Here is a 20,740-nt window from a genome sequence, read left to right as displayed (position 1 = left end):
AAAACACTGACCCTCCTGTAGAAGAAAATACGATTTACCAACCATAGTTTGGCAATCATTCTGCACCATAAACACAGTCCTCTTCTTTTTAAACAAAACTAGGGGGAGCTGTTGTGGTGTGTTGCAATGTCCTGTTTTACCTTCTCCCTTCCCCCTCGCCCCTCGCTGAGTGTGCCCTGTCAATCAGGCTAAAATACCAGCAAGGCGTCGTGTGATTGGTCCTTCAGGCCTGGGAGACATTGGCCCGTATAGGTGTCCCTAGTCCCTTGAGACCCTGCCCCTTCACCTGGTTGGTGGCTCACCTGTCCCCTCCCCTTCCCCTGCCCTGAGCTTAAAAGGTTAATGAGACCATGCGGCCTTATTCTGTTGGAGGAATTGTCCCGGTGCAGACCTCTGCACCCATGGAATAAACATCTGGATATAACCCTCCGGCAGAATCCACTCCTTCCTTCTCTTCACCATCGCCAGAAGCTCTCTCCTGAGGTAAACGGAGTCCTGACAAGCCTGGACTTGCGTCTTGTGCCCCGCTGCACTCTCCGCCAGCCAAGGTATCTCTGGGGTAAAACACCACAGTGCTGCCTTTGGCCCAGCAGCGAGGGTCAGAACTGGCCCAGGCACCATCTAACTGGTTATATTGGGATTCATATTCCAATAACTACTTATGCCCTTTTCTTTGATACTCTGTATCCTTGGAGTCTTAGGAAATTCAAAAGGCTTATCGTCTAGGCCACACGTACTGCAACAGCCCCCCTTCTTCTTGTGGAGCTTCCCAGGACTCTGGATCTTTGCAAGTTGTTCTCTAATCTGAGTGAGGGAATCTTTGAAGCCTTCAGGCATATAGATCATGTGAGCTGTGTTCTAGGACTTTCTCATTTGAATGCAAAAATTTTCTGGCTGGCTTCATGGATAGGGAGGCAAAAGAAGGCATCTCTCTCAGGTCTAAAACAGTGAACCACGTTAGCTCAGGTGTTAAACAAGTTAGTAAAGTATATGGATTTGCTACTACAGGGTATAAATTCTTTGTTATCTTATTGACAACCCTCAATCTAGTACTATCATTTGTTCGGCTGATTCCTTCCCTATCTTCTTTTTGAGGGTACTGCTCAATTCTCACTGGTTGTGTTCTTTCTTTAAGCTTGATTACTATGCGGGGGCATTTTTCACCTTCCCTGGTACAGCAGAGGCCCATACCCTCGAAAACACTTACTTATTTTAATATCACTTTACTAATGTCTTTCTTAATTTCAATGGCTGTTAATGTTAAGCCTAACATCTTTATATCATTTGCCTCTAGAGTAACTTTTCTCATTTGAGAATGTTTAGCGAACTGAGCAAATTGTACAAAAGCTTCTAAGTACACATAGTATACATGTTACTTTAAAGGTTTGCAAAAGTATGCCTTCTCAGACTGGCTCGTTGCTCCCCACACTACAACATTAACATTCTTCACAGGTACTAAAGCTTTATTTAAAACTGAATATATGGCCCTTGTGTCGACTACAATCCTACCTTTTTCTTTCTTCTGATCTCACTGCCTCTCGCAGAGGGGTCTGTTACATCCTAGTTCTGGATGAAATTGAACTGCCAGGAGGGGGATGGGTTCGAGAGGGTATACTTTTGGGGCCTAAGTCTTCTTTCCTTTTGGGGAGGTCATCTTTATCCTTCCTCCCTTACCTTAGGAGGAGCCTTTAACAAATCATATGTACTCATTTTGCGAACTGTGATAGTTTTGCCTTTCAGCCTGATAACCTTTGTTTGACTTCATATGTTGCTATCTTATGCTGCATGCTGAACAACACGTTTGATTTGCTTTCTCTTTGTCTTGTTTTCCTTTTCAAGGGCCAAGACTAGTGGATCTGAGGGTGGTCTGATCCCACAGTCTCTTTGCCATTCTGGGTGATTTCTTAAAACAAAAAGACATATCAGCATACAAAACCTCATCCCATTTACCTTCCTCTTTTACAACAGTATTAACTGCAATGAAGTATTATCAATATTTTTATTTTCTGATCTGTCCCTACTGGCAGCCTTCTCCCAGTGAGCCCCTCCTAAAAGGGGCTAGTTTAGGAACCTCTTTGCTCTGGTCAGTTCTCATTATATCTTTCTCCTTCCTGTATCTCGCTTCCACTCAAACTTCTCTTTACAAAGCTTCAGAGTAGTTTCTTAGTCTTCCTCTTACACACAGCTCCAGGTGGCAGGTATCAGATGTGCTTCTCCACACACAAGCTTTAAGATCTTAGGTTCTGAATCAGCTTGATCAGAAAACTTTAATTTACACTCAGGACATGTGCCTTGATGCATATTAGAACAGCAATACCAGCGTCCCCCACAAACTCTGCATTGCACATAAGGTGCCAGCCTCTCAATGCACCAAAAACTCCCAGGAATTGCAGAGGCAGGATATTCTGTTTATTACAGGTTGTTCTCAGTCCAGACTTTCTATAGTACCAGCTGAAGTCTCATAAACTCATTCATCTCTTCTATCTAAACTCTGTTTTACAAAATGTCAGTCTTCTCTTGTTCTCTTCTTGCACAATGTAATTAAAGAATTGTCCCTACTCACACTCACTGTACTGCGTTGCAAAAGGCTTGTTCCAGCAAAAACTCTGATATGCCTGCAAACACAGACGCACACACTCCTCTTATCTCAAATTCACTAGAGCCTGGGCTTCAATTACTGTGGGGTGGGGGGAATTCTTATAATTCCTTCAATTCTCTTTACCACATATCACCATAATCACCATACCATAGTTCTTCTGTGTAAAATGGAAACTTGTTGGAAACAAAATCCTAAAATCTCTGCAAACACTATTATACAATCTGAGAATCAAATTACCACAATGCTGTGGAAGAAAATCACCACACAAAATCACTGGGAAAGGACATATCTCTCAAAGTGCCCACTTTTCTTAACACAACACAGCATACCATAATTCAGCATTTACCCACATCAGCTCTCCTTGGACACAATCAAAATAACAGCACACAGTAAAATTCTAGAGATCAAGTTTAAACATCCAGGGCAAAGAAGCTCTCTGAGCTCGTACTCACAGTTAAAATGTACTAATTTTACACAAATCACTACATTTAAACACAATAAATACTGTCACTGATGTTTCTCCACTTGTTCCACTTCTCCGTGGGGCACTTCTCTCTCTGCCCCCACAGCTTGCTCCAGCCAGCGCCTCAGGCCTCACTCGGCTGCTTCAAACACGGGTAGTACTCACCTCCCCACGCCATGGGTGAACTCACTTGTTCTCGTTCTCTTTCATGTACCACACACTCGCACGATTACAGACACATTAACCACACAATGCATTAACCATACAATGATACAGTGTCCGGAAACTACACACACACAACAGAGGTTCACTCAACACACCCCCAGGGTCACTAGTGGTCTGCCCTATCAGAACGATGAACCCCCGTCTCTAATCCAGCTGCTCTATCAGCTGCATCTACAGGCCGAGCACCCAGACGTCTCTGAGTGACTTACTCAGCCGTCCTAGCTCTCTTTTCCCCTGGGGGCGCCTCAATACATACCGTATCCTCCGCATGCCAGCAGGTCCTTGTCTGTCCTCGCACGAGGCAAGCTGAGATGAGCGGAGCCCCACCAGGAAAAAAAATCCTAGGGCACACCTTGGAGGTCCGTCTATCCCCCCTGCCCCTGTGGGGACAGAGAAATCCCATCTGGGGTGCCATAATGTTTTGAGGAGAAAAGAAAAAGTACTCCACAACTTTGTGAAAGTTGTAAAGCCGGTATGCTTATTACAGCGCTGGACGCATGCAGAGATTTCTCTCCTCAAAAAAGGCATGCGTACTTCTGGGAACTTCAGGTCCCTTTTTGTCCTCCTTTCAAATACATATGCATACAGTTTCACAATAGGTTCATACATAGTCATTTTTATGGATTTCGCGTGACATTTGCCACTAGTTCTTTTTATTTGAAAGAATTCCGAGGTCAGGTTGACTTGCCCTTACAGAAGTCCCTGTCTCTCTCTATCATCTTTTGTGTCCCCCCCTTTATCTCTGTCCTTCACTGAAGTAACTTCATTGAGCTTAGGCCTTGCAGTCAGGCTAAATAACTATGGTTTCTAACCACAGACAACTCAAAAATGTACATTTCACCTGAATTAAAATGAATTTCTATCCTGGAAAATTTTCACTTTGCCTCACATGAGAGAAGCAGCCAGTTCAGGCAATCAAACAAGGTATACCTGGTACCAACTTGCTGAAGTGGTGTTCTTTGCTTGCTGTTTACTGGAGGTATCCTCCTAACAACTTGTTTTGTGTGTGTGTCCCACATAGGGTGTGAGTACATGTCAATTATGAAGGAAACCTTAAAGACCTACTTAATTGCTCCATAATGCATAACCTGGCTGCTGAGGGCTATTGCTGTCCTTCAACCTCAAGAAATCTGATGAGATGTCCTGAGCGCCTTAATAATGGGAAAGTCCCTAGTCAGCTGGTTTAGTGCAAAGGAAATTGTTTGTTTTTTTTTTTTTTCTTGATTTGAAGTCTTGGAATAATTTAATTTTGAGAAATTAGGATATGTCTGTAATTATTTTTGTTAAGTCTTAATTAGAAGTTGATATATCGAGCGGACACCACATAGATGGAGTTAAATGGTGACAAGATATTCTCAAGAGGTCAAAACAACAAAAAACTTTACTGACAATTTCAGAAAATCAGAGAACTTTGGCAAAAGTTTAGAGCAGCATTCAATCAACATAAAACATTTCACAAAACATTAGCTTAGCCCATTAAACTTAGAAAACACCAAGCCCATCTTATTTCAGAGTTACTCAAAACTCCAAGTAAAGGTAATTAGGAGGAGAAAGAGAGGAAGATAAAAAAGAGATAGAAAAGAACAAATATAGCTACCACTCCTGGTAGTGGTGTTCACCTGATGTAAAGTCCAAGGTAGATAGGGTCATGATATACTTGCCTCATGTTCTGGATTAAGCACACTTTGGCTTTCCAGGACCATTCTCCCAGGTGAGATTTCCAGTCATCTGGCCACTCTGGGGCTAGATTGGGGCTCTAGGGCTGGGGTGTGCCAGTGATAAGTGGCTACTGCGGGGGCTGGGCTCTAGCTGGGTAGGGGAGAGTATGCGTGTGTGCAAAGCAGGGCATCGCCTCACCAGGGCGAGATTCAACCTTCCCCTTTCCCCACACACGTACCCAAAATGCTTCAAGCCAACAATCCTTCTAGTCTCTCGCAGCAGCTGAGAAGGAGGAAAGATGGGTGAAGCTCCTTAAACTTGGAACTGAAAAATGCTTGAGGTAACACATGACACAGGATAATTCCTGCATTTATACCATGGATTGAGCCGAGCACTTGGTATTTTTCTATGTTTGTTGCCAAGCACAGAGATGAACTAACAAGGTTGTAGTCATGCAACAAGGAGCATGATTTTTGTATTTGTAATGCTTTGCTGGAGGATGATAATAATGAATGTTGAGGCAGAGGACGCTGAGCTAGGCTTTGAAAAGTTGCTGCATGCATGCAAATTCAGACTTTGTGGGCAATTTGCTGTTGCATGCATGGGTAAACAGTCAGAGTCCATGTGGTTGGTAGTGTGGTCCATCCCTCCTCAGCTACAGGGGTTGGGCAGTGGTGGATGGAGGTGATGTGTACTCACAGGGGCTGAAAGACATTATAAATGTGCATTTAAACCATACTGTGTGTAGGATCTGTTTTACCAGTCCTCTGACCTCTCTATTGATGTTATTCTTGTTAGTGTGCATCTCAGTCATCATTCCCAGTGACTTAATTAATTTTCGGTTTTACTAGCTCCTTTGCAAAGAAAATTATTATCTAAAGCTGAGGCTTGGGTCTCTGGGAGCTTCATGTTAAAACTGCTTATGGTTATAATTCCAGTCCTGGGGAGATTGACAGCAAGTCACTTTCCTAAAAACTTGCAGTTTGTTGGGAAATTTTTTGTCATTGAACTTGAGAATTGGCTTTTTTAGTGTCTTGCTATTAAGTTTTTGTATCATGCTGTGATCATTTTAGTAAACACCCTGCAGTGCAGGGCAGCAGACACACTCCCTGCCTTGTGAATTCAGAGAGAAACCAGTTATAAAGACAGGTCAACAAAGACCAGAAGGATATCTTGAAATTACCATAGTGACACATGACTTAATTACAAGGTGTGTTATTTTTTGGCCCTGGTGCCATCTTTATGGAGTCTGGCTGATTCTTGGAGTGTCTCCAGAAGTCATAGGAATGTTGTTTACAAGGAGCAGGTTTAGGTGAGAGCATCCAGCTGCTGCCTAGAAGCTTGCACCCATCTGACCTCCTGCACCACCGGAACTTTCCCCTAAATGCTGGGTGTATTGGATTTGTGTGGAAAGGTTTTAGTAGTGAGAGGGCTACAGATGTGGCTTCTTTGAAAAGCCACTAGAAGCTTCCCCTATGTCTGACAGAGCCAATGCCAGCCAGCTCCAAGACAGACACACTGCTGGCCAAGGCCAAGCCAATCAGTGATGGCAGTAACACGTCTGTGACAACATAGTTAAGAAGGGGAAATAAATTATTGTGCAGAAGTAATTGTGGCCAGAGAAGAGAGGGGTGAAAATATGTGAGAGGAACAACTCTGCAGACACCAAGGTCAGTGAAGAAGGAGGGGAAGGAGGTGCTCCAAGCACTGGAGCTGACATTCTCCTACAGCCATGATGAAGACCATGGTGAAGCAGCTGTCCCCCAGCAGCCCATGGAGGTCCACAGAGAATCAGAGATCCACCTGCAGTCCATGGAGTAGCCCCACACCAGAGCAGGTAGATGCCCAAAAGAAGGCTGTGACCCCATGGGAAGCCCATACTGGAGCAGGTTCCTGGCAGGACCTGTGGATCCATAGAGAGAAGACTCCATGCTAGAGCAGGTTTTCTGGTAGGACTTGTGACCTTGTGGGGGACCCATAGTGGAGCAGCCTGTTCCTGAAGAACTGGACCCTGTGAAACAGGACCCACGCTAGAGAAGTTTGGGAAGAACTATAGCCTGTGGAAAGGACTCACATTGCAAAAGTTCGTGGAGGACTGTCTTCCGTGGAAGGCACCCCGAGCTGGAGCAGGGGAAGGACTCTTCTCTCTGAAGAAGCAGCTGCATGAACTGACCATAACCCCTTGTCTTGGTTTAAGACAATTAAAAGGAGAACCCTGTGAGTTATCTCTTTAGGGTTCCAATAATCCTTTTCCACCAATAAGAAATTATTAATAATAGATAAAAGTGAAAAAACAATGGTTTATTAACAAACAGGATGCCAACAGGCAGGAAGAAAAAAGTAAATAATGGCTAGATATCAAACTGCTAGACCTCACCACTCCATTGGAACAGAGAGACCTGAAATGGGGGAGGATTCCCATTTTTGATACGGCCTCAAGCTGGGTGAGAGAGAGCCTGGGCAGTCAGATTTTAAAAAATGCACACACCAAAGCAAAATCCCCCTCCATCCCCTCACATATACACACAAAGTTCCCAGCTGTGGGGTCTTAAAGATACAGTAACAATTTTTGGGCTCAGATAATTTTTGGGGTACAGTATCATTATGAATCACCCCAAGACACCCCTATTTCCCATCTCCCTATGTCACTGTGTGGGACGAGGTAGAGAATCAGGAACAAAGTTAAGCCTGGGAAGGAGGGACAGTAGGGGGAATGTGTTTTTAAGATTTGTTTACTTCTCATTATTCTACTCTGATTTTGATTGGTAATAAAATCAATTAATTTCCCCCAGTTGGGTCTGGTTTGCCCCTGACAGTAATTGGTGAATGATCTCTCTGTCCTTATCCCAAATCCATTAGTCTTTCATTATATGTTCTTTTCCCTGCCCAGTTGAGGAAGGGAGTGACAGAGCAGCTTTGGTGGGCACCTGGCATCTGGCCAAGATCAAACCACCATACTGGGATTAGTGCTAGATCTGACCTGACTGCTCACCAGTAGTGCACTAATGAGCTGATGCACGAAGGAGGTGTGGGGAACCGGGTAGGACAGCTTGTGCTACATCTACTTATGCCGCAAATTAGAAGGTATCGGTGCCAAGGGTCTCCATTCACATCCAAATAGATCTCAAGCCAAGCATCAGAAGGTAACTGCTAGATGCTTAGCTTCAGGGCTGTGGTGGTTTAAAATCCAGCTGGAAAAACAACCCACTCAAGTTACTCCCTTTCCCTCACCCCTTCCAATAATGGAGGAACACTAGGAGAGATTATCAGTTGGAATAAAAATTTACTGAAAATTGCAATAAGCATAATAATATTAATAAAAAGAGTACAAAAGAGAGAAATTTGTACCTATAAAAGGGTATTTACCACTGAACAAACAGAAATGCTTCACAAAGACAGCGCCTGTCATAGTTTCCAGACAAATGCCCTGCACTCAGGCCACATGATATTCAGGAAAACAAAAGCAATATGACCATGAGAACTTCTGTGGTTTAACATTCATCTCCCCCCCCCCCATCCAAAAAAACAATGAAGAACTAGAGCAAACAAGCCCTTTCAGAAGCTGGATAATCCATGTTGTGCCACGCCTCCACTTTGGACCGCTCTGCTTTTCTGGTTTGATTCCATGCAGTTGCCTTCAGGACCAATTCTGCTCTGCTAGTCTCTGCTGGGGCTTGGGCTCCATACGGCATGGCTGGGCTTTGCCCTGCACCACCACCTCTCTCTCCCTTTTCTTTTTCTCAGAGCAGCATCTCAGGCTCACAGTCCTTCAGCACCAAGCCACAAAAGCCACAGCACAGAGGAATGGGAAAGGAACCACCAGTGATGGAGTGGGACTAGATCTGCCAAGCTGACCCTGATACCTTCTCCCCACAGGGAGTCATGCAAAAAATGGCACAATTTCCATTTCTGGCCTCAGCTTCTTCCAGCCGAAAATCACACCCTCAGCCATGATGTGGATGTTATTGAATAGACAGCACTAAAACCTCCACTCCCTTTTCTCTATAAACATGACAAGGGCTTAAGAAAAGGCTTTTCAGAAATTCTGTACCAAGCTGAATTTGGGCAATAATTTTAGGATGCTACCTTTTGCATCAGGAACTCGCTTGAATGTTTGCTATTTAAGATCTTTGTTGCTCTTTTGTCTCAGAGTCATAGAATCATAGAATGATTAGTGTTGCAGGGGACCGTAAAGATCATCTCATTCCAAACGCCCTGCCATGGGCAAGGACACCTCATACCAGACCAGGTTGCTCAAAGTCCCATCCAACATGGCCTTGAACACTTCCAGGGATGGGGCATACTACACAGCTTCTCTGAGGAACCGATGTCAGTGCCTCACCACCCTCACAATGAAGAATTTCTTCCTAATATCTAATCTAAACCTGCCCTCTGTCAGTTTGAAGCCATTTTCCCTCTTCCTGTCACTACATGCCCATGTCTAAAGTCCCTCTCCATCTCTCTTCTAGGCTCCCTTCAGGTGATAAAAGGCTGCAATAAGGTCACACCACAGCTTTTTCTTTTCCAGACTGTGAAAAATGCCATTCACTTCTGTCAAAATTTTAGAAGTTTAATAGTAATGACAATAGTAATAAAAATAGTAATAAAAATTAGGACAATAAGAATTTGGACAATCAAAATTAGGACCATAAAAGACAATAAAAAGCAAAGAATTACAGATGTCTGGGTGCTTTGCTCTCTGCCACAAAGCGCACTTTGCTAACAACGGATTAACCCTTAAAAACAATAGCCTATTGCATATTTATATATCTCATACATGATTCAAACATTCCTTTCAAAGTAGGGTGCTTGGCTTAATTTCAGCTTCCTCCCCATCTTGTAAATCAATCTTCTTAGTCTATCGAAGTCTGGGCCTTCCCGATAAGGAGGCAATAATTCTTCTCTTGAGATCTTGGTGTCTTGCTGCTGTTATCTCTATGTGAAGAATTTCTTGATTATCTTATCCATTCCTTGAGCTAGTTACAAAAAGTATCCTACATCACATAGTCTCTATTTCAATATTATGCCATAGCCCAAAAACTATATTTACCACACTACTTAAAAGAGATGAATACAGCACTACTTAAAAGAGATTAATACAGCACAAATTTCTAACATAACACATATAGTATGCATTGTAATATTTGCTAAGAGCCAATCATATAATATGCATTTTTTACAAGACTGAACAACCCAAACTCTTTCATCCTTTCCTCATAGGAGAGGTGTTCCATCCCTCTGATAATTTTGGTGGCCTCCTATGTTGGTTTGCCACAGCCTGGTTTTTGGCAGCAGGGGGCCACAAACATGGCTCCTGTGAGAAGATGGTGGGAGCTTCCTACCATGTCTAGCAGAGCCAATGGCTCGTGACTCTGAAGATGGACATGCCACTAGCCAATGCTGAGCCAATGAGAGAGGTTGGTAATGCCTCTGTGATAACATTTAAGAAGAAAATCAAAACAAAGTGGGGCACACAAATATGGGGTTTTTTTCTAGCCAGAGAAGAGGAGGAGGTTGTCCCCAACAAGTTTCCAAACAAAACTTCAAGCACATCAGAAGACCTGTAGAAAATTAAATCATAATCTCCTAAACAACTAAGAATAACTTCTAAATCTACCTTCTAGTCAAGATGCTAAGTCAGGAGCTAAGCTTCTGCTCTGGCTAAGTAGGAGCCAGCTAAGCTGGAACTGTGAAAAAACAGCTTCAAACTGTATAACACAAAGGAAGAGGTAGAGACAATCACAGCTACTTTTCTGTTCACACATTGGACATTTCTTATCGATTTCCTAGTGTTTCTGTGAAGCTGGGAATGGGGAGCTGCTAATAGTGACAAGTTTAACCACTGTTTAAAAGTACAAAGTAGCTGTCAGTGGAAAAGCAAAGGAGCAAATGACCATCAGGAAATAGAAGACAGCAGATGGCCAGAAGAAAGTCACACTAAAACTGAGTAGCCTTACAGAGTGGAAAATTAAACATTCCAACCACAAACAGGCATAAACTGGAATGGCCAAAAGTTAACATAAGATAACAAATACCTGTAACAGTTCTGGAAGAAAACACCAGCACAGTTACCCTCTATTGTCTATGAGAGACTGAGAAAAAACAGAGATCCTTGTCTTTTGTACTATTCCTTTGCATAACGTGCATCCCAGTCAGGTAGATTATGCTACTCAGAAGTTATTAACACAAATGTGTTCACCAAAGTTGCTGTGGAACTTTTTTGAGAAACTCAATGCTAATGGCCTCCAGCTGACTAGACTTCAATCAGTACATGTGTAACCAATACAAATTTTAATGGAGAAGCACAGCTGACATCACTATATATGTGAGTTTCCTCTATAGATAAGATTCAATTAATGACTGGCTGCCCAACATCTTTTCTTATTTAGTTTAGTAAAATGTTAGCAAGGGCAAATCACCCTATTTTTTGCTGTAGCCCTTTGGATGTAGGAAAATCTGGTTTTGCTCCAATTATTTCTCTGTGGTTTCAGTAAGAATGAAAACCAGAACACAGAGAATTTATTCTAGCAAATATTTACTCATCTCCAAAAGGAGTCATAAATATTCCCCACGGGAGACTGATCCAGCTGCCCAACATTTGTCCTGTGCTGTTCAGTTTTCTACTTCTCAAAACAAAACAAGTCCAGATATTCAGCCACCTCTTCTGCCAGTTTCAGATCCATGCTGCAGGCTGATCACATCCATCTTACTGAGCAAATGACTAATTAAAAAATCTAGGTTGTCTTTTTATGCTAATGGTCATATCAATGTCCTTTTATGCTAAAACCTCACAGTTTTTCTTCTCATTTATGGGGAAGAGGGGATGGGGAGGAGCATAGTATATAAAAATTTCCCTACAGGCAAGACTTATTTTCTCAGCATACCTCTGAAGAGGAAGACAGAATCAATGAGACTTTGATTTCTGCACTGCAAAGCTGACACTCCTGTGTTGGGGGCCTGGCTGACATTTCACAAACACAAAAAGCTTCCTGATTTGTGTTTACAGTAAGTCTCAAGGACTCAGTTTGCCTATAGTTCTGCTCGAATAAGGAGATGTTACCTTGTACTGTCTTCTCACATTGTGACTGGGAATGCATTGAGAACAAATTCCCTTGGAGGGACCATAGATGATTAGGGAAAGACATGGGAATGGTCTCTCCTGAACACTTGGAGTGCAGTGGCCAGCAATTTTTCACAGCAAAGCTAGGACAAGCTTCATTCCAGAACAAGAAATTAGACTTCTGCTTTCAAAGTCAAAATCCAGTCCCTAGTTTGCAGCACTACTGGATATTGCACATTTTTCATAGAAACCTGAGACAGAATTTAAAACATGACCAGAATGGGATTCTATGAACTACAGCAAGAGGTGCAAACACAGATCCTTTATCTCCCCATACAGAGGAAATTACCACAGTGCCCTACAGGATTCTGTTCCTGTAAGTTTACACTCTACTGCACGCTTGTCAGTACTGTGTGCTAGAAATAAGATGCCTGTCTCTGCTAAAATGAAGGGAAAGGAGTAATAGAGCTGAGGTTGGGAGAGATGGATGGAAGCAACAGAAAAATGTGGGGCACTTGTGCAACTGGTGTACAAATGTGAAAAACATATCAGCTTAGTAAAAGAATAAAGTCTGGAGTTCTTAGTTTGGGCATAAAGGTGGAATGGTACAGGGCACAGGGCTGGGTTTGTACTCTCTGGTTTACAGCCATGGGAAAATCTTGAGTGAAGCTGCTGGAATTAAGAGCTGAGTGTCCAACTCTGCTGTAACTAGTCAGTCCATTGTTCCTCACGCTTTGAAACCAGCAATTGAATGTTTTCATTTCTCAAACTCACAGAGATTGTCTACCATGCCTTTCTTCAGGCTCGCCTCCAGGGAGAGGAAGAAAGAAGAGGCAGGTGGAAGATTTAGAATTCAAAATGGAACTGTGGGATTCACTGCAGTGACTTTCCTGTTACAAGCATCTGCAGTGCATGGGTGGGTTTTGGACAGGCTGTAGCACCAGGTGATTTACAGCAGGGCTTCTGTGGTTTTCTGCAAAGCTTCTAAGCCTGATGGGGGCAGCTGCTTGGGCTGGGATAAGTTGGTAAAAGCTCATACAGAAACAGCCACAATTACATTCATTCAAATTAAAACTGCAGTGAAAACCTGACAATTAAAATGCAGGCACTGCTTCCACTGGGTAAATACATCAGGGAGGAAGTGGTACACAGGAGTATTTGATTTTTGTTTGAAGCTTTTGTTTAAAAAAGTACTGAATATGTCATTGCTGATAGGGACATTGAATAGCTCCCACTGCTGTGATACAATTGAAACCTCTGCTGATGACAAGCAGCAGCTCTAAATTGTTGAAACATGAAAGATTAGCACTAAAACACATTTTCTCCCTTAAGACTGCAGCCTATTGAATAACAAAGATTTGTTAGTTGAAGTCCCTTGCAATCAGTCCTTGCATAAAACATGCATTCCTAATGCCAGCTGTTGTTAACATATTAACAAGAAAACTGATTTTGGATTTGAAAATATTGGGTGTTAAATTTTCTCATTTACCCTTTTATACCGTTATAGAAATCACTGCATAACAAAATATTGGTTGCTCAAAATAATAATAGTACTAAGCATGAAATACATGCAAATCAGGGAAAAGAACTTTTTTTTTTTTTCAAAGACACAAAGAAAACAAACCACTATTATTTTACCCATAACTAGGGACACCTATGTTTAGGGTTGCATTCTGTTTCACTAAAAATCAGTAACTACTGAATATGCAAATAGCTTATAAATATTTCTTGATATCAATTACATGTTACAGAATGAAAAGTGAAATTAGAGACCAGCAGAATGTATTTGTTTGTCTGAAAGAGTCACTATTCTAAATCTGTAAGTTACAGAATGGTTTCAAGGAAAGTGTGTACTAAATAAAAAGAGAGCAGCAAAAAAAGGAGGTCTGAATTGATCTGGAATAAATTCATCTGGAAAGAGCTTTAATAAAAAGGCAGCCTCAGTCCTGGGAATTTCAACTAAGCCAGCTGATTAGAACTGCAAACACAGGGCAAATAGACTATTTAAAAAAGGATGCACAATAATGAAACTTAAAGAAAGACAATATAAAACAAATCTCTCAACATAAACGAGATGAGAATTCATTTTCCCTGTGATGCTTTCCACAGCTCCTGAAAGTGCCTGCTGCTGGCAACGAATGACATACAAGGGGAGGGAGAGCAGAGGGAAGGAGCTATTAGCTTACCAGCCGATGGAGCTTATCGCTCCACTCCCTTCGTGACGCTGGGAACTCACAAGCCTATAAAATGTGCCTTGGCTCCCAGTCCCCTTCTCCTTGAGCAAAATCAAAAGCAAGAGGCTGTACAGAGGAGAAACAGGATGCTGTTCTACTCCAAGGTAGCTCTCTTGACTTGTCTGTTAGAGCATTTCTAACAGTCTGAACAGCATAGCCAAAGATTTTTTCTGACAGAGCTCTCCTTTCCAGCACCTGCTGTGCTGCCTTACTTCCCCTTCTCTTCCTTCCCTCTTCTTATCTGTTGGTGGGGATTTTGGAGGGGTTGGGATAGGGATTTGGGAGAGCTACATCATTCCTGGAAGAGGGGAGAGAAACACCCAAGATGACTTCGGTCCCCACCGCCAAGTGGAACATGAGCACGAGCAGCAGGTGGAACGTGAGCCTTGTTGAAGCAGGTGATCCCTGGGGACAGGCTCTGGAAGCACCAGCAGCAAATGCTTCTGCCCCTGTAGCCTCCTCATCAGGCAACTTCTCCAATCAGTTCGTGCAACCTTCCTGGCGCATTGCCCTGTGGTCTCTGACTTACGGTGGCGTGGTGGCGGTGGCCGTTTTTGGGAATCTGATTGTCATCTGGATTATCCTGGCTCACAAGCGCATGAGGATGGTGACAAATTACTTCCTGGTGAATCTGGCCTTCTCTGATGCCTCCATGGCTGCTTTCAATACTCTCATCAACTTCATCTACGCGCTGCACAGCGAGTGGTACTTTGGAGAGGCTTACTGCCGCTTCCACAACTTCTTCCCAATCACAGCTGTCTTTGCCAGCATCTACTCCATGACAGCCATCGCTGTGGACAGGTGAGACAAGAGAAAAGTGTAGGGGTGAGAGGGTGAGATCAGATTCTCTGCCAAAATAAAAATGCACAGATAACAATCATAGTGATGAGAGGCAAAGATCTCAATAGCTCATGCATTGTGCTCCTCTGTGCTTCTTTAGGATCTCTTCCTAACACACTTTTCCTCCTGGTCTTTTTTCTTCAGGTTTCCATTGTTTTTATTCTTCTGCTTTCTTTTAAACCAAAATTTCCTCTGTCTGTTTGACTTCAGCTGTGCTCCATCTTTCAATACTTATTCTGTAACAGCAACTCAGGGTTTTGCTTCCCACTGTGAAAACAGTCTGTCTCTCAGCCAGGCATCTGATATATACTGATAAGCAGTTGCAGAGTGTCTGTGTGTAAAGGGAGAGGATTTCAAATTTCCCTCTTTTCTGTATTTCTGCAGATGGCAGAGGCATTTGCCTCCTCTTCAGAAATCACTTCAGATCCCATTTTTAACAGCTTTTCTCACAGTCAGCTCTGAGATGCTTTGTTCCTGCTGATTTTAACTAATGAGACTATTTACATTACCATCTGTGCATATCTAGAGGTCTGGTAAGAACATAGTTTCAAAGTGCTCAGGTTTTTTCTGATTTCTTGAAGCAAAATAAAGCTTTGTGACTCTCAAAGGAAAAACATTTGGGAAAAACTTTACCTTTGTAGTCCTGACAATAATGGAATAAGGCAGTTGTAACATCCATACAGCAGAGGGAAGATGTAGTTGCCAGTTTCCTACACAGATGCATTGATGGACTCTGTTTCTCAGAGAGTGCTCTGAGTCTCCCCTGGGAAACGTTTCTTTATTATTGTTTTCACATTTGCTGTGCTGGAGAGATAACTTACTGGGGGTTTTTTTGTGGGTGTTTTTTTTTTGTTTGTTTTTTTTTGTTTTTTAAACTGGTTTGTATTTCAGGTCTTTTACTCCTCTTAGCAATGCACTGAGATTATTCACTAAACTCCTACATATTCAAATCACATTATACATATTTTCTGAATTGACTTATCAGAACTGCAGTATTTCCAACTGATGGTAGTTCAGGTTTTATAAGATTCAATCCACTTTTTAGATGTCATTTCTCATTTCCAGGTTAAAAGATTGGGAAACATTGTTGTGCCTTTTGTACTTGTGGACAAGTTCATAATAATACTTTTCTTTTTGCCCTACTAATAGAAAATTTTCAGGGGCACTCTTGGCTAAATGCATTTCAGTTCTGTAAAGCTAGGAAGGAAAGAGCAAATTAGATTCTTGACAACTCTTGTACTTTTTTGCTCTGAGGATGGGAGAAGACATGAGGAAATCAGCACACTTTCCTCCTGCTAGTGATGTATCTTCTCAAATGTCAATCCCCATTAAAAATTGAGAAGATTGTGTAACACCAATGCTACCACCTTTGACCAGGCAAAGATTTTTTCATTCTCTTTTTGAGTTTTGCTTAAGACTGTCATCTAGCTTGAGGTTTTCTGAAACATAAAACGGCTTTAGGTGAAGTATTTAACAGCTAGAGCTGCATATTGAATAGTTGCTGCTGCAGCTCATCAAGTCATTAGTTGAGCAGTTACAGGAATGCTCTGACTAATGTTTTCTTTCATTTTTTCCTGACAAAATTATCCACAGAGATGTAGTACTTACTACTTTGGTAGTTCCTAAATTTATGTTAGGAAATTGGGAACAAAAGTGAATACAGTTCCTTAGGAATCCAAATGCATTTCCAGAGTGACAGAAAATAGCTCTGCTCCACACTGACTAAAAGTGCAATGGACAGATACATCTATTGGAAATGTTTTCCTTAGTGTAGCAATGCAAAATGTTGGTGCTCAGAGGTGAGTAAATAGCTACTGTTATTTGCTCTGATCTAGTTCTTGCCAGAAAATCCCCTGAAGAAATCACTATGTTACATCATCCAAGTTCACCTGCCTCCAAAGGCAAATGAAAATCTTCTCAATGAACAATGGCATAGCCGTGTTTAGGTGAACTCTCTGTAGTATCAAGCAGCATCATGTAAAACAAACAGAAGAGCAGTCTATCCCTCCTTCCCTATTCTCACTGCTATTCCTTTTATACCAAATCACACCTGATGCATTTAGTGCCTTTAAATATTGCCTGGCTACCTCTGCAAAGCAATTCTGCCAAGCTGAGGAAACCTATGGGTCAAAACAGATCCCAAGGAATATCCTTGGATGTACAGACTGCCCTATTCCAGGGCAAAGTTCTGCTGGATGGATGCCTTTTAAAACTTTTGTTCCCCGTTTGCCTTTTGTAAAAGTTCAGCCATTTTAACCCAGTAAACTCATCCTTACACATTCTTTTAATTAAAAACATTAAAACAACAAAAGCTACAAATCTGGATAAAGCTGCTAAGGGAACTGAAATGGTGGGATCAGATGATTTTCCTTTAGAAATTGTTACCATCTCAAAATACGAAAGGTCATGGGTAGTAACTCACTAAAAAGTATGTTGTGATATGCTCCACTGCTTGCTTTAGAGCATCCAAATGTTCATAGAGTCTAAATGTGTGACTGTGAACCTGGACATCACCGAGCAGAGGTCATGGGCAGTACAAGTTTCCTTTCCCATCTGGTTCTGTAGGACATTCTAAGATGTGTGAATTGTGAGATTACTGGGCTGACACCGAATTTTGTGAACTATGCACTTCCTGCAGTGGGGGTGAGCTGCATCTGGAGCTGACGATTAAAGTATCCAAGACTGAAGATCCTGGTCCTTGAACACAGACTCAAATTCATGTGGCTTTATTCACACTTCTGACCAACCCTTTCTAGTGGGTTTTTTTTGCTGCTTTCTCCTTCTTTTCCAGCAGGCTGTTTGCAGTCTACTGCAGAGATGGCACAGGTACTCAAACCAAGTTGTTTCAGGCACCAGAAGCAGCAGGGATTTTACACTGTGCTGCAGACATTCATTGCTGCATTCTTCTGTAGCTCGCACTGCACAGTTCCATTACTTCCAGTGCAACAGTTCCTTTAGCTATGTTATGGGGATAAATTGGTAAATAGTCCAAGATAAACTGAATAGGAGATAATTCTGGAGCCAATATGCCCTTGTCACTCACCAGTGCATGATCCTAAAGGATCCATCCATGATCCTAAACTCCATCTGTGATCATGGCAATACAGTGTGTGACTGCTGTACAGTTCTTGGACATACTAATGACAGTAAATTATGCAGAATTTAGGCCACCTAGTACTGAACATCTGCTTTCCTTTCCTACAAGATCTTAGCATGCAAAGAAGGTGGCTCAGGTATGCCAGCAATTACTTTTGAGGCCAGAGATTGTTTCCTTATACAACCTGTTTTGTGTGTAGGCCTAAAAATTCTCTGCAGATGCTTGATGATTACAGTGGAAGTTTTGGAATGCAGCAATATAGCACAAAATAACATGTCTTCATTAGAGCACTTAGTACTATGCATTTTCCCCTGGTTGTAGCACATTTACTGTATTACTTTCTCAGTTACTTTTCTCTCTGCAATTCCATAATGATTTTCACATGTCAATGAATTTAACTCTTCGTAAAAGCAACTCCTCATGACTTAAAAGTATTCTAATAGCAATCATGAGTACTTGCTGATCCTATTCATATCTTACTATTTCTTTTCTTCCTAGTACACCTGAAAGTTTTTGGTCTTTGAAGGCAGAAAACATTTGTTTCATTTTATTTGACTTTGTATTTATTATTCAATTTTATTTCTCTGCTTGCACAGTCTTCTCTCTTTTTTTATGAACCTTAGTATTACCTAGTTTCTAGCAAGCATATGTTTATCCTTATTCAATACCTGTCATTCTAGTTTCCCATCTTATTTTCTCACTTTTAATATATTAACAGAAGCACACATATACTGTGTCAGTTTTCTCTTTTTCCTGTGACATTTTTCAGTTACTGATGGCTGTTAATAATCCCTCTATATACTCAGACTTCAGTGAAAGTAATGATACGAGCTTGTAACAGAAGATGGACATGAGACAAACACAGGATTCACCTCATAAAATAAAACCCAAACTCATCATATATACACACTCACATCCTGAAAACATCACTTAGGCTCTTCAATCTCTCCAGATGTATTCTGTAAGAGCAGTTATTATTGTCACAAAATAGTACCACATGCCCTATAAATTAATGTTACTGAAATTCTGAAGTAGGCAGTTGGCACAAAAATGTCTTATCTTTCCAGTAGAATACATTTTGGTATCACGCTCTGCCTGATTTCCCATTCCTGGGACAAATTGCTCAAGGCCTTCATGCACCATAAGCATTTTAAACTGATAGTACTTCCAGATCATCTATTAACTGACTGTTGTTAAGTACCTGTTACCTACCTTGTGTGCTCAGAAATAATAAGGTACAGGGAAATGTGTATGTATAAAAATGATCTCAAACATTTCTGGCAGTTTAAGACACGGAGTGCACAGGGCATGACCCTGTGTTGTGATGACATGGCAGCAGCGTCAGCAGGAGATGCACATCAAGATCTTTTGGTATTTGCAACCTTGAATGTGAGCCTGGCACCAAGTGTTTTGTGCTTGGCTCACTGGTGAATGGAGGAGGCTGAAGCAGTGACAGAAGGAAACCTGCACTGCCCAGCTGCCACACCTGGCACAGAGCTCTGTTCAAACAGAACTGCAGCCTTTCGCCCCTCTCTCATTCCCTATCCCTCAGATTTAGATGTCTCAAAATAAATGGTTTTCATTTAAAAAGAAGTGAGAATTTGCATTGAAGACTTGTGTGAGAGAGATGAGCATCAGAATAAAAACAAAAAATGAGATGGAGGTTTTTTCAAGTTTCTTGTGCTTCACAGGCTAGAGACCTCCCACTCATATCTGAGAATATTTTCACCATAAGAAATTGACAGTGCTTCTATTTTTTTCCATAAAATGCCATTTACTGTTATCTGGCTTTTCCTAAAGCCTCTGGTGCCACATAACTACAGAAAAAACTACCTGCCATACCCCTACTACAATACTAAAGTGCAACACAATGTTTTTTCAAACTGATGGATTATTTCAAAATCACAACTTCAGGAATTACACTTGGTCACTGCACATCACAAAGGGCAAAAAATGCAAGATATGCTTTAGAAATTATCACTATTATTTCTATTCTTACTTTGCCAAACTATAGAATTCAAAGAGAAAATCCCTTCCCTATTTCTCTGTCTTCCTCAAAGAGTATTTGAAGATGAAGCACATCTTATTTATGGGTTCCAGTATCTAGGCTGCCCTCTCTGAAAGCTACCAATTCTCAGAACTGGAGAGAAATAGGAGGGCATTAAGGGTTCAAATATCAAGAGCTGAAACACAAAGGACTCACCTGAGGGTCTAAAATATTTTTTGGACTTGACCATTCTCTTTCTCTCTTACTAAAGAGGTGAGATAGTTTCTGCAGAACACTTTGAAGCAATGGCAACAGGATTCAGAGGCCTAGGAAAAACAAACCTTTTCTTGCAATGGTACAATTTCACAGTGATTGGGCAAAAAGACAGGTTTTTTTCCAGTTTTGGTCAAAATTCATGTCAGAGTTAAATTATTAAAAACATACTGGAAAAGTCTGGAAAAAAAATACAGGCATAACAGGTATTTTTTCCTTTTTGTTTTGTACTGAGTAAATATTCTATTTAATAAGCTGCTTTCAAAAGGTGCTGTAAAAAAAGAGGTTTATACACCAATATCT

At 41.6% G+C, this 20,740-nt stretch overlaps 1 protein-coding gene across 4 annotated transcripts in view; it reads left to right on the top strand.

Annotated features, from left to right (window-relative positions):
* Positions 1-14,565: 14,565 nt before the first annotated feature.
* The window catches only part of LOC141726879 (neuromedin-K receptor-like), a 49,585-nt gene continuing 43,410 nt past the window's right edge, over positions 14,566-20,740 (top strand). For all 4 annotated transcript variants that reach the window (XM_074531984.1, XM_074531983.1, XM_074531982.1 and 1 more), the window contains exon 1: positions 14,566-15,041. In XM_074531984.1, coding sequence (XP_074388085.1) covers positions 14,566-15,041 — 476 coding nt within the window. The remainder of the gene's footprint in view (positions 15,042-20,740) is intronic.

Source organism: Zonotrichia albicollis, chromosome W (genome assembly GCF_047830755.1).
Source record: "Zonotrichia albicollis isolate bZonAlb1 chromosome W, bZonAlb1.hap1, whole genome shotgun sequence".
NCBI classification, from domain to species: domain Eukaryota; kingdom Metazoa; phylum Chordata; class Aves; order Passeriformes; family Passerellidae; genus Zonotrichia; species Zonotrichia albicollis.
This window is presented reverse-complemented; position numbering and strand designations above follow the sequence as displayed.